Raw genomic sequence first — 14,865 nt, 5'->3', positions numbered from 1 at the left:
GATATATTCTAGTCTTTCACTTTCCCGTATGTGGAGTTCCCTTCTCCAATCATGAAAAACTGGCTCCTGACTCTTTAACTTTTTATATTTGATAAAAGAAGAAAAATTGATATGGAAGAATACATTTTTGTAGAAGAATAACTTGTATATGTACTGAAAGAAATGTTGTGGGAAGGGGGAAAGACTGAGGAGGACTGGTACTAGCCAGTGTTCAAGCATACTGAGAACTTTGTTAAATAAGCCAGTGTGATACTGCTGCTGCTGCTGCTGCTGCTAAGTTGCTTCAGTCATGTCAGACTCTGTGCGACCCCATAGACGGCAGCCCACCAGGCTCCCCCGTCCCTGGGATTCTCCAGGCAAGAACACTGGAGTGGGTTGCCATTTCCTTCTCCAGTGCACAGAAGAGAAGAGACTCTGGGCCAAATAGACATGAAAATGGAATGTCTGTTAAAAGTGGTGTTTTAAGCTAAAAGAGAGAAAATAAACTAAAGGAGAACTTTTGTCTTACAGAACATATGATTGTTCCAGCTTAGAAATTGCTTTTGTTAAGGCCACCAGTTACTTTTATACTGATAACTTTGATAGAGGCATTTCTGATTTTTTTTCACTTCTCTTTAAAGTTTTAATTTGTTCTCTTTTTAATTGCTCTGCACATTTGGTACTAGTGACACCTTTCTCTTCCTTGACCTTCCCTCCTCTTTTGTTATAGGACAAACTTTCCCTCCAACTTTCTAGTCTCTCTGAGATCTTCACTGGATATGCTTCCCTCTGTATGTCAGGTTTTATTCTTGAGTCTTCAATCCTCTAACTTACATGTTCTCTCTGAGCAATATTATCCACATTCATAGTTTTATACTTAGGTAGCAACACCTCCACCTTCCACATGAATATTTTATCCCTATAACTGATTTCTTTACTCTCTCCCTGTAATTTATTTATTTATTTATTTTTCCATTTTATTTTATTTAATTTTTTAAAAAATTTTATTTATTTTTTTATTTTTTAAATTTTAAAATCTTTAATTCACTTGTCCATGAAACATCTCCATTTGGGCCATCCTTTGGTATTACAAATTCATTATGCCCCATCAATGAACTTTTGATTATACTTTTTTCTTTTTTTATACTCTCATTATATATATTATTTTATACTTTCACTTTCATTATTGCTTTTTTTACTATTTGGTTCTTCCCAGATGGTGTTGATACCATCCACTCAGATAATAAGCCAGAAATGAAAATACTGTCTTTAAATCCTCTCCTTTCTCATTCAGTATACCAAATCATTCACTAAGCCCTATGTTTTATGTGCTTCCCTGGTGTCTCAGATGGTAAAGAATCTGCCTGCAATGCAGGAGACTGGGTTTGATCCCTGGGTCAACAATATCACCTGGAGAAGAGAATGGCAACCCACTCCAATATTCTTGCCTGGAGAATTCCATGGACAGAGGAGCCTGTTGGGCCACAGTCCATGGGGTCACAAAGCATCAAACATGACTGAGTGACTGGCAATTTCACTTTCACTTAATGCTTTATACCTGTTAGTATCTGGAAGAAGCTCTTTCTTTTCCAGTTATGTCTTTGCCTTACTTTAGGTCATTATCATCTCTTACCAAGATTACTCTAACAGACCTTTTATTGATACCACTATACCTGGACTTAGTCTTCTCAAAATGTCTTCCACGTTTTTATCAGTAAGATTTCCAAGACTGTAAAGCTAAAGGTGCCATTTCCCTGACTATAGCCCACCAATGACTACCCTTGCTTTTTGGATACAGTCTAAACTCCCTGTGTGGCACATACAATTTGGCATTTGTTGATTTTCCAGCTTTATTTCCTGCCTCTCACACCTATATCCTCAGTCATAGCAAGATACCTACCAGTTCGTGAAACTATGGTATTTCATGCTTCTATGATGTTTTCCATCTTCCTTTGCTTAGACTTTCTTCACTTCATCTCGCTAGTAAACAATTCTCCCTTGATGAACTTCTACTTACTGGATAAAACTTGCTAAAATATAATAAATTCCTCTGCGAGTCTTTATTTCTCTCCCTTCTGAGTTTCTTCTGTCCCTTTTATTTTATTAAATCACTCATTGAATTGCATTGAAGTTGCTTTTAAAAGTGGGTTATTTCTTTCATTTTAAACTTGAGCTCCCCGAGGAAAGAGCCTGTGTTTTAATAATCATTGTTCTCTTAACCTTTAGTACAGCCTTTGTCACATTGGCTAGTGAAATTAAGCTGTGCTATCTTTAAAGGTGGTGTATAAAAGGCAAAAAATTTACCTAAAATAAAAATTCACTTTTCATTGTGCATAGACAATAACTACATTGAGATGAAATACTACTTTTACTTGTACCCCCAACACAGCCAGTTTCCCTTTGTTGCTGGAAGAGACTGTTGTTTGATTGTGTACCAGGTGTAGAGGCTAGTATACAAAAGTCTCTATCTTGAAACAGAAATAGCATTCAACAAGATGAAACTCTCGTGTTAGGAGAGGTTCTTGGGAAATGGAGATCAAAGAAACAGCAGATTCACTTCTTCCAGCTCAGAGGCATTGTAAGCCCTTTCTGAGAGGAAAAGCAAAGAGGGATTCTGCAAAGGTTTGGAAGGTGAAAAACTTAATGGCAAAAGTTCCTTTGGCTTCCAGGAGTCTATGATTCTATTTATAACAAGTAACTCATTACCTCAAGGCCAAAAATAAAAGTTCATGAGCTCTTATACTGAGACAATGTGTACATTTAAAACAGTAACAGTGTTCTGTATTTGTCGAACAACTGAGGAGAGTGAATTCACAAGAAGCCACAATTTTAAGAAGGTTAGAACTGATGATCTTGGAGCTCCTCATTGGAAAAGGGAATTGTTCACAAAGCAGGAACAAGAGGAGAGGGAGAAGATTGAAAGATACAAAGTGACCCTGAGAAACAGAGAAAAGGAAATCACAGTGAATCATATTAGATCTGACCAAGGGAGCCATGAGGTGTAGGGGCAATGGAGGAAAGCAGGCCTGGGCTTAAATCTTTGCTTGATTTGTGCAGTTGTGCAGCATTACCTTTTATAATGTTGCACAAATCCCGTTGTGCAACATTAGCTTTCTCTAAAATAGAGATCCAATTCCTATCCCAGGTTGCTGTCAGGAGAATTCAATGTAATAAGTTTTGTAGAGTCTTCAGAAGTGCCTGGCTCATAGGATGTATTTAGTGAAGCAGCAGTTGTCAATATTATCCTTGTAGTAGAATATAGAGGGTAAATAACGCAACTCTGAACTTTACAAGTCTATGACCCATCCAACTTTCTGGTGAAAGTTAAGTATCTAATAATGCGGTTTTGAAAGAGGGTTGCTACTGCTAAGTCACTTCAGTCTTGTCCGACTCTGTGCGACCCTATAGACGGCAGCCCACCAGGTTTCGCCGTCCCTGGGATTCTCCAGGCAAAAACACTGGAGTGGGTTGCCATTTCCTTCTCCAATACATGAAAGTGTTGAAAGAGGGTAGGGAATTCTAATTAATGGATTAGTTTTTTAATGATTTGGATTTCTTGTGAACCTGATTTTAAAGAGAGGATTGCATTATATACATACACCTCAGTATTACAGAGCCATTCTGTATATTGGGGATAGAAACACAACTTCAATTATATTTTTAATCGGGCTTTTTTTTTTCCCCTAGTGGTCCTCAGTGATAGTTTGACCAAAGTTTTATTTATCCATTCTTCTTCAGTACAGATTATAGAGCAAAGAATAATAAAACTTAAGCTTTAAGATCTTGATGTTTAATTTTCTATTTTTCTTCTGCTTTTTGGGGTTCATTTATGCATGTATGTGTGAGGCCTCAATTGTGAGAATGACCCAAAGCAAGCTAATGTGTCTCTGAAATTAAGCCTGTGTTCTCTCTAGGGCTGTACCTAATTCAAATGGTCAGTGTATCATATTTTTCAAACTGTGGTCGTAAACTAACATGCCTTTTTCTTTAAGCCTGCTATTAAAATACATTCTAATGTGATCATGAGGAGGCAGTGTTAGTAAGAATTAAAATATCAGCATTAGATAGAACTGGATTGAAACCCTATTACTGTAACATATAAGATATACAGCCTTTGGCAACTTACATAGTTTTTCTCAACTCTAGTTTCTTGAGTGTGCCTTGAAAGTAAGAGAATCTACTTTCTAAGTGTGCTTTGTAGAATTAACTGAAATAGTGCATGTAAGGTATTTTGTCTAACATACAGTAAATGATTGAGAAACACATACCAACCTCCTTGCTTCCATATTTTCCATTGGGTTAGATGGAGAAAAAAATAGATGGGGGAAGACTGTCATTTTATGACTATACAGCTTGATAGAAGTTAATAATGTTTAGAAAAGATGCAGGATTTCTAAGATAGACATCGTTTCCAATATTTTGATAGGTATTAGGCCTTGTGTCAGATGATACAGTAGAACATGCATTTGGTGTTGGGCTTGGGAAAATATTCTATGATCAGTTTAAATCCTCTATGAATTTAAATTTAGATTTTAATTAAATGAATGTAAAAATAAATTATGATAAGTATAATATTTCATGGAATAATTGACAGAAATGATGTATTGATATGAAAATTAAGATATTTAAGCCAGAGATGAGGAGTAGAAGAAAGTCAGCAGAAGTAGAAAGAAAAGCTGAAGCTGGACTGAGGTTTTTGAGAAATTAATGTATGTAAAGGTATAAAGTATGTATGGCCGATCAGTTCAGTTCAGTCGCTCAGTTGTGTCTGACTCTTTGCGACCCCGTGGACTGCAGCACACCAGGCCTCCCTGTCCATCACAAACTCCTGGAGTTTACTCAAACTCAAGTCCATTGAGTCGGTGATGCCATCCAACCATCTCATCCTCTGTCGACCCCTTCTCCTCCTGCCCCCAATCCCTCCCATCATCAGGGTCTTTTCCAGTGAGTCAACTCTTCACATGAGGTGGCCAAAGTATTAGAGTTTCAGCTTCAGCATCAGTCCTTCCAATGAACACCCAGGACTTATTATAAAATAAGACTTTTTATTTTAAAAAGGTGTAAGCAAATACATTTGAGTTATTTATCAAAATATAGAACCTACCACACATATCGTTTTAAGCTTGGCAAACTGAGTGGCTGTTTCTATTCAAAGTCACAATTATCTCCATTTCTGTCTAATTCTAAAACCTTGGAGAGTCGATAGGTTAGCATTTAGGAATTTTCCACTTACTGACATTGATTCAATTCATTTCTTGGTGGTAACTCCACACATTTATTCATAGGCATTACTGGAAGCTTAAGACAGATTTTTTTAAAACTGCTAATTGGATTTAAAGTCATGTTGAAACCAAGCTTAAAATATGGAGGAAAGCTGGTAATGATGACTCAGTACTGATGCTAAGTTAATGATTTAGTGATGGATTTCAGATCTACAAGGAAACTCAACCAGCCTTGGTGTTTAACTACCTTTGGACAACTTCCACTGACTGAAAAACTGCAGATACCATTTTTGATGTATTTGGAGAGTAATGGAATGCTTTGACTCAAATGCCTTTAAACCGTGATACCACATTATTTTCCTAATTGCGACCACTTTCTTTGGTGATGGTGGAGTCTGTGATTCTACAAGCTAATGTGATAGGAATTACTCCACACTGCTGCAGTCATCTATACCCTCCAAATCCTGTGTTGTTGCCTCATGCTTAGGGATGAAAATACCCTGCTTGCCTTTCCTCTTAGCCTGCTTGTTGAATATCTATTCATCCTTCAAGCCTCTGTCCAACCATCTCTTTCTTAGGTCTCTGACTCAAAGGGCATTTTCTATTAAGGAGATTTCTTTTTGTAATGTTTATTCACTATGTTTACTCACTATGCAAAAGCCATTTCCTTTTATAGTAGATTTGATGTTGCTTGATACACATTGGTGTGTTGGTGTTTGGCTGTGAGAATATTTTTTAAATGATTCTCTTTGTTGTTGTTGTTGTTGATGATCATATTTTCACAGAATGTCACATTCATTCAAAGGAAGTTGAGTAACTTCCAGGACTAAAGGCTGTCAGAACTTGTGTGAGTGCTAAGTGGAACCAATCAAAGTTTAGTTGACCTGTTTGTATACTTCAGTGACAAAGAGGAATTTGTCCTACTACTTGGAGCAAAAAGGCTCAATTCTTATATCAGGCTAAAGGGTTAGCCAATTTGAAAAACAGTTTTTCTTTACCACTTGAAGCTATAAACCTGGTCTTCTTTATTAATTAATTTTAGAAAATAATTCTGATATATTTTTATATGACTAAGTGATCAATAAGTGTTAAGTTTGACACACAAGATAAGAAAATCTAATTTAAATCTCTTAGCTAGGTAGGTGCCTTTTGCCCCTAAGGCAAAAAACATTTCTCAGTCAAATTGAGAACTATTTCCAAAGTGATTTTTAGTTGCCTTGTCAATTTTAGTATTCCTATTGTATTTATCCTCAGATAAGTAGAGTTTCTGATTTAAAGAAGTATAATGGCAAATATTTTAAGATGAAACACATATGTAATTATCAGACAATGTTTTGAAGCATTGCAAGAGATCAGTGAGTTTATTTTTAGGTTACTACAGACACACATGAAGACAAACACATTTTCAGAGTAACTTGACTGGATTTATTTTTAAGGTAGTCAGGAACAGATGTTCTGATCTTTCCCTCAGTTTATTGCATGCTGCAGAATGGACATATTCATTCATTGAGCAGATGGATTTGTAAACGAATGTAAGGCAAACTATGATACTTGCTTTGAGGGAAACAGAGTGCTGAAGGTATATAAAATTCATATGGGCTTGTCAGAGGAGTCACCTCCGTGAGGCGGGGAGATTGCAGCTACATATGAGCAGTGAGCAGGAGAAAGGACATTTTAGGCAGAGAGAGCAGTACATGGGGAAAAGGCAGGGAAGCGTGTGGAGTGTTTGAGAAACAAAATGTCAATATGGCTAGGGAAGAATTAACCTAAGTGTTAGGGTTTAGAAATGGAAGTATAGGTGGGTGAGGGCTGGATAGAGCAGATGGTTACTATTGCGGTATAGTTACTCACTATGTACCCACTGGAATGAATGCATAAGAAAGCTTCATGACATAATAGGAACAATGTGATTTTCTTTCTTTCTTTTTGATGTATATGATCTTTCCTTTCTCCCAGTCCATCAGGCATCCATTTGCCTCATGCAGTGTGGTGAGAGAGGTTAATGTTAGCTAAGTTGAAAGACTGAGACAGAGAGTCTTGCAGTAAAGGCTGAGATTGGGCTCAATGAGAAGGAGATGACCACCACTCCCAAACTGAGCCAACTGAACAGACCAGCTGCATATTTCAGCAGGCGATGTCAGCAGGGAGTGAAGTGACCAGATAGTTCAAGGACGTTGTTGCAGATTCCAGAGAACACAAAGGAGAGCAGGAACCTGCTGGCTTGGGTTTGAGGCTACCTTTTTTCTGCCGGTAAAAGGTCAAAGTAGTCCACCTGTCTATAAACTCAGATGCCTCTTTGAAGAATAATAGTGGGTTGGGGGAGATACATAAAACTGAACATTTACCAGATATGATCACGTTTTTAGAAAAAGAGTGTACAAGGATATAATGAGGTCGCACTAATTAGCACTTTGTGTTCATTCATTCAATAAATAACCATGACTGTCTTTTTCATGGGCTTCCCTAGTGGCTCAGTGGTAAAGAATCTGCCTGTAATGCAGGAGACAGAGAGAGGTTTAATTCCTGGGTTGGGAAGATCCTTAGAGGAGGGCATGGCAACCCACTCCAGTATTCTTGCCTGGAGAATCCCATGGACAGAGGAGCCTGGTGGGCTATCGTCCATAGGGTTGCAAAGAGTCAGACCTGACTGAAGTGGCTGGGCACACATTCATGCCTCTTATGTATTGTGCACAGGGAATATGACAGACACTAACCCTTGTCTTACTGGAACTCACATTAAAGTGAGACTAGTTCCCAGTTGAAGCTATAGAAAGAAAGAAAACTGCCTAATTAGAAAAATGAATATGTAGTTGCACATTCAATAGTAGTATGTTAGCTTTAATTTCACAACAGTAGTAATGAAAAGTATTCTGGTGGTATGCATGACCTTGTTGTGGTCAAGAAAAGCTAAAAATGATTACAGAGTTTATTCTTGCTTGGACACTAAGTTTAGATAACTTGACATCTTATCATATGTCAGTCATAGAGTCACAAAAAGTTAGGACTGCAAAGGATCTTAGAGGTCATCTAGCCTGACATCTTAGTTTGGCTCATAAGGAAACAGATATTTATAGAACTGAAGACAAAATTACTGTTAAAATTGGGATTTAAATATGTGTTCCTTGACATTAGTTCAAGGCTGTTTATAATGGAAAAGAGTTTCCATTCAGATCTTTGTAGAACATATTCATTGATTATTTCACCTCGGTATCAATAGACCATTTCTTGGGCTGGCTCTGGTAAGCATTGGAAACATAACAGGTCATGCAGTGATGTTTAAGTAGGGATGAGGATTAGGAGAAGAATAGACACTTATCAGAGGGGTTAGTTTCTTTTGTTTCTCTTTAGAATCTGAGTGATAGCCCAGAAAGGACCCAATGCCTACATTTTACCCCTACTTAGTAGGGGTAAAAGCAGGGGCTCAGGAACAAGGCATCCGAGTTCATATCCCAGCTCTACCATCCATCAACTAGCTTCATCATCAGTGTGAAACCTATAAAAAAGTTTTAAATCATATCGTATGTAAACAATGAGAAAATCTACAATCCCATCTGATCATTTCTTTCTTGCACTTCCTTCCTCTGTCTCCACTTAATTTAAAAACTCACTTAAACATATAACTTGTAGCACTGTGTTTAATTGAATTGTATTGGAAAAAAAGCACACACCCTTTGTCTCAGACTGATATTTGACTAGAGTTCTGTGGTAAAGTAATAACCAGTAGCTGCATTCATTTTCCAGTTCTTGGACAGATATATTCACAGTACTATATGGTTTTTCTACTATTGCATGCTGTTTAGCTCTTGTATATTATAAACAGGGCCAAAGAATAGATTATTACAATAGAAAAACAATAATTTTCCATGAGGCTTCACACAAAATGCTGTGACATACTTAGTATCCACTTGGTTGGAAAAATCATGCAAGTTAACTCATGTTTTTCGTCATATAAAATGAGTTGGTTATGATGGATATGTTCTGTGTGTTTGGCTAAGAATTCTAATAAATTAAGAAGTATTTGTTGAGCACCTATTATAACAGTCTAACAGTGCTGAGTTGGGGAAAGTGTGCCTGTATATATATGGGTGTGTGCGTGTGTGCAGAGAGTAGTGGTAAAAGTGTTAGGCTAAGTCACACTGAGAGTCCACCTTAATAGAAAAAATACAAAAACAATTTCTGACAGCCAACCCTGGAAAAACTATTCAAAATATACTATACTTAGCATATTTTAATAGGAGATAGTCTGTATGATGTTTTAGCATTTTTCACAGTATAATATATTAAAGACTATATTTTTGCAATTTAAGCAACAATAGTGAGGTTATTTCATCTTATTGAATACTACATTAAATTAAGTTAATAAAGCAAACTTTTCGTTCCAATATTAAGTTTAAATGCTTTTTGAAAAAATGTTAATGAAAACTTTTAAGAAATAGGTATTTTTCTTTGTGTCAAGTGACTATTTAACTTACTATTATCTTCTTATGGCTCCTTAACTTTTAAGATTGGATTTTAAAATAAATTTAGTGCTTGATGTAAGTGAGAATCTAAGTTTTCTACTTTAACTTCACAGCAAAAAGAATATGAGCCTAATGCAAACAATTATGTTATGGACTTTCTGTAATTAGCTTAATAGCTTTGAGATTCTGTGGTTAATAATCGAGGCTTGAGCTTCAAGTAAGATTGTATGCTTGCTTGTTATTTGAATTGTACCTTGGCTAGATGTTTATTAGTATTTTGTAGGTTTCCTTTCAACACGTTAATGAAGAAGTCATCACACTTCTCTAAGTCAAAAGTAGACAAAGTAAAAGTTATTTTTTTTTAGGTTGATAGGCTTATTTTTCTCTTGAGTTGTTCCTCAGGGGTATTTATGCTAAATTAATAGTGATATAGATAAACCATGAGTACAGAAATCAAATGCCATCCATAAATGCAAAAATCTTTCCAGAAGATCTGTGTGGTGTGCTATTACATATACAAAGAAAGCAAAAGCATATGGTTGTAATGAAGCCACTACCCTAAGATCTGCATATCAGTTTGCATGTAGATGGTCTCTGGATATAACTGCAGCATTGCACACATGTCAAATTATGATTGAATGCTTATTCATGGTGAAGAAAACCTTGATTTATACATAATTACATTAATACATAATAGCTACATAAATATATAATATAAAATTATCTTCCTTTGTATTTATAACTTCACATAATGAGAATATATTTTTGGGAGTATCAGGTACCATAAGGCCTATGGTAGTATCTCTGCAAGAAGCAGACTAATCATACTTAAGAGTCTGCTGGAACGACTAAAGCTGGACAGGAACAAAAAATTCAACTAATATTTTAACTTTATTTTACAAACAGAAACTGGAGCTCAGATAAGTCAAGAAATTTTCTCACAATGGCCCAGCATATTCATAATAGAACTAGGACTAGAAGCCATTTATTTTATTTTTAGTTCAATGCTTTCTTTCTCAGACTGATTCCATTTCCTAGCATGGATTAGGACTGCTCAATGTAATCAGTGATTTATTTTTAATTCTCTTTTTCTTTGTCTCTCCTGTGGGAGGAAAATAAAAAGGTGTTCTTGCTTCTGTGGACATATCTGGAGGCTGCTAAGATCTACACACTGCTATCATATAGAGCATATCCCCCTCTGTGACATTTAAATCTTATTTTTATGGATCATTCAGTGTGTTTCTCAGCTTATCCTCCTTTTAACACATGTACTTTTAAAGCATTTAATCATGATTTGAGATTTTTTTTTTTCCTAACAAACCTCTAGCCTGGAATCTCATGACATTAGCGATTGAGAAGAAATATGTTAGTGATTTAGATACAAGAATGTCTCCAGAATGTTATATTAAAATATGAGTATTCACCTTATTTGTAACTTGAACAAAAGTCTCTGGAGTGTGAGTCTGTCTTCCAAGTAAAACAAATTTTAATGTTTATTTTCAGTTGTTTACAACTTTTCTCTTATACTTACTTTTCTTCCTTTTTATATCCATAAATTAAAATTTTATTTTATAATATAAAAACCTCAACTTCTCTCTTATACTTACTTTTCTTCCTTTTTTTTTCCATAAATTAAAATTTTATTTTATAATATAAAAACCTTAGGTTCCTAGGGAGTTTTGGGAATTAAAAAAAAATGTGGTGTGTGTGTGTTTCCATATCTTTTTGCAGTGTCCTTTCTTAGTTGAAAAGCTGCATTTGGGTACAGTGTCACTGATGGAATTGAGCAATTTTTGTTTTTCTAACTTTTGTAGCTCTGGCTAGCTTCACAGGGCTTCTATCAGTTGAAATGGTATCTTTGACTTTAGCCAAGTGTAGGTTATTAGGTTATGAGTGCCAAAAATGATGAGTTATCTCCACACTTCATCCAGCATGAATAAAAGCAAGATTGTAAAATAATTATAATCTCTCAGAGCAAAGCCAGCCATGCAGCTTCAGCCCATCTTTCTGCATTAATTTGTATACAGTTCTTATTTTAACAGAACAAACTTTCTGAGGGTACTCACATGGGACTGCTGAACCAGCTGTACAACTTTTATTTTGAAGAAAAAAAGTTGAGCCTCTGAACGGGCTGTTTTAAAGACAGGGAGGGACTTAGCTTTTCCGAGCTTGACCAGCATGTGGAAGGAGTGCTCTCATGGCTGCGATAACTTAGGAAGCTCCTACCTGGGTGCCACAGGGGTAGGAAGGTTTCTGTTTGTTTTGTTCCGTTTCCGGGGGTCCCGTGCACTTCTCTTGCCCATGTCAACGTGACTCTTGGTGTTTTTGCACACCCTGCTCTGTGGGGGAGTGCCCCATCGTGCCTGTCTTATGTGGCCTCTATGGACACATTGCTCAGCTGGCAGAGAGCAGGGAAGTTTTCTCCCAGCACCCAAAAAGAGAAAGAGGAAACTAGTTTTGCCTTCTGGGCTCCTTCAGGGCAATAGATCAGGATAAGCTTCCACATTCTCTCCCTGGATTTCTGGAGTGGTTTCCAGGAGCAAGCTAAACTTTCACCTTTAAATGGATGACCATGTCACAATCAGGAGGAAACATCTCCAAAGACCCATCTTTAGGTAAGTCATGATGTATCCTAGATAGCTCCAGGGCTATCAGGAAAAATAATTTCTTTTTCATCCTTAACTTGTGAATTCTGGCACTAAGTTATAACAAAGCAATAAAGACTGTGCCTAAAGTGTAACTTCATGCATATTGAAGGAGTTCTTTTATTTTTTATTTTCTGAAACCCTATGCACAAGCTTTTATCAGTTTTTCAAAATGTATTTTAAAAACGTATTAGCTTTTCATGTAGTTCAGTGACATAGCACTAGAAAAACTTCTGAAACATTATGCAATCCCTCGCTGTTTCTAGTGGCTGCATAGCCCTGTAAATGGGAAATGTGTGGTTCTTTCAACTGATTTCTCTCAGAAGTAGTATTTTAGTGCTGTGAATGCTACGCTTCTTTGCAGTAATGTATGGGGAGACAAATTTGAACTTGATGGCTATTGTACTATACTATGTACATTTTACAGCTAATTTAGAAGTATCTGTATAGCAGTTAAGGAAACAGCAGCGCAATAGGAGATATTTTGCACTGGGGTGGGATCTTTGGCCAAGCAGAATGTAGATCTCGCATAACAGATTGGGCTAAGGTTTTATTTTGAGTGGGGAGAGACTCTTTCACTAAGAGACAGCAATTTCTTCTGTCTTGATCCTTTAGTTACCTGTTATGTAATTTAGAATCCAGAATTTGGAATTAAAGTTAACCATATATCAAATTTGGGCCTCTCCGCAAATAATATCTTAAATATAGCAAAGATATCACATGTTAACAATACTAAATGTTAAGTTGTAGTCACTGGCTGTTGATCTTGAATTAACTACAGGATTGTAGAAGTTTATGGATGAAATTCCTACATTGTGTGGTTGTTAAATAATAAGAGTGGGCCTTCAAAGAATAGAATTATACATAAAATGTTTCCATTCTTATGTATTAATTAATCATTACTACAATATTGCTAGTAATATCAATATACTTTCATAAGGCTTAAAATGTTAGCTCAAATCTGTTTTAAAATCTTTTGAAGATATTTTCGAAGCTACATTACAGATTTAACATTATGTGTCTATTTAAATATGCATTTGTAAATTTAACCAAAAATCCAAAAGGTGTATTCACCTCCCATGTTTCCTATGGCAGGAGCTGGAAACGTTCTTTCAGTTCCTGTGCAGTTCACTACTATTTTCTTTCCAAGTGCATGTGTGACTTCAAGGAGGCATGAAAGTTGCACAGACAATTCCAAACTCAACCCCACTGAGACATCACTTAAAGAGGGTACCTACAGAAGTTCAGGAAGGCAGGGCCATATTGGATAAAATCAGATCCACTCAGCCATCAGCTTAAGTGTGTTATTCCATTGTGGAACTGTTCCTGCAGGTGGTCGCTCACGGGTTTAATGCCAAATCCTTGTCCCCTCCTGACAAATTATATGTTAAGGTGCCACTCTCAGGGGAATTGCAATTCAAGTGTGCTTCTCTTTCATATAAAGAGAGGATACTTTGTGGAAGGTGGGATTCTTTGTCCAGATGATTAGAATACGGTTTGGTAGATTCAAATGATTGTTTCATGATACTGATGACCTAGAAGAGAAAACACAGCTACCAAAGAGGATATACGTTTACCCAGGCAATTATTTAAAGCAAGTGCTGAAATGGGTTCCCGATTGAAAACAGATTAAGGCCAGATATGGGATCATGGGTCTACTGGCATATTGACAGCTGGCTTTGCTTTTATCAGGATATGACTGTTATGAAGGAAAGGAGGGTGGAGAGTATCTTAAAAGATCCAAATGACTAGACATACTTTCTCAGAGAAAGTTTTAGGCTGTTCTTTCGTGAAATGCAGCATGGGCTTTCTAATAGCTAATTGTGCTTCTGGGCAAGCTGAGAAATGGGTTAAGCTTTCCTTCAGCATCTTTGGGCTTCTCTGGTGGCTCAGACTAGAGAGCCACCATTTTTTAATCTGGTGGCAGTAAAGAATCTGCCAGCAATGCAGGAGGCCTGGATTCTATCCCTGGGTCAGGAAGATCCCCTGGAGAAAGGAATGGCAACCCCATTCCAGTATTCTTGCCTGGAGAATTCCATGGATAGAGAGCTTGGTGGGCTACAGACCCAGTCCATGTGGTCGCAAAGAGCTGGACATGACTGAACGACTGATACTCTCTCTCTTGGCACCTTGGCTCTTAGCCCAAGTCCCACTTTATTTTCTTTGTTAGCCTCCTTTCCCAGCGCCCCTGTTCCCTTGGCCTTCCCCTGAGCTGTCCAGCCTTTCACACTGAGGCATCTTTCTAGGCTTCCTTTTCTGGTCAGAGTCCCAGGTACAGACTTTTCCTTCTCAATATGTACAGTGTGTGTGCACCCCACTTCCTAAGAGATTTGCACACCTGTTCTCAATCTGTAAGCAAATCTGTGCTAGATTGTTTCATGTGTGCTAATTACAAGTTTAATAGAAATTTTGTGAAATATCTTTGCTATTTTTTATTAAAAACTCATTTAAAATTTTAGCCTCTAAGAGATCAGCCTAGGTTTCTTTTTTTTAAAAACATCTGACATATTGACACCATTCAAATTTCTATATACAGGCTACTTTCTTCTGCAATTGAAC

At 36.8% G+C, this 14,865-nt stretch overlaps 1 protein-coding gene across 4 annotated transcripts in view; it reads left to right on the top strand.

Moving 5' to 3' along the window:
- PDE1A (phosphodiesterase 1A) overlaps positions 1 to 14,865 on the top strand; it is a 386,812-nt gene that overhangs the window by 79,579 nt on the left and 292,368 nt on the right. Inside the window, exon 1 of one of the 4 annotated variants that reach the window (XM_005675891.3) lies at positions 11,803 to 12,276. The exons of the other annotated variants lie outside the window; for them this stretch is intronic. Coding sequence (XP_005675948.1) covers positions 12,224 to 12,276 — 53 coding nt within the window. The 5' untranslated portion in view covers positions 11,803 to 12,223. Of the gene's footprint in view, positions 1 to 11,802; positions 12,277 to 14,865 lie in introns of those variants that run through there. 4 annotated transcript variants of the gene reach the window in all.

The sequence above is a fragment of the Capra hircus genome, chromosome 2 (assembly GCF_001704415.2).
Source record: "Capra hircus breed San Clemente chromosome 2, ASM170441v1, whole genome shotgun sequence".
NCBI lineage: Eukaryota > Metazoa > Chordata > Mammalia > Artiodactyla > Bovidae > Capra > Capra hircus.
Note: the sequence above shows the minus strand (reverse complement) of the source record. Positions and strands in the feature narration are given on the sequence as shown.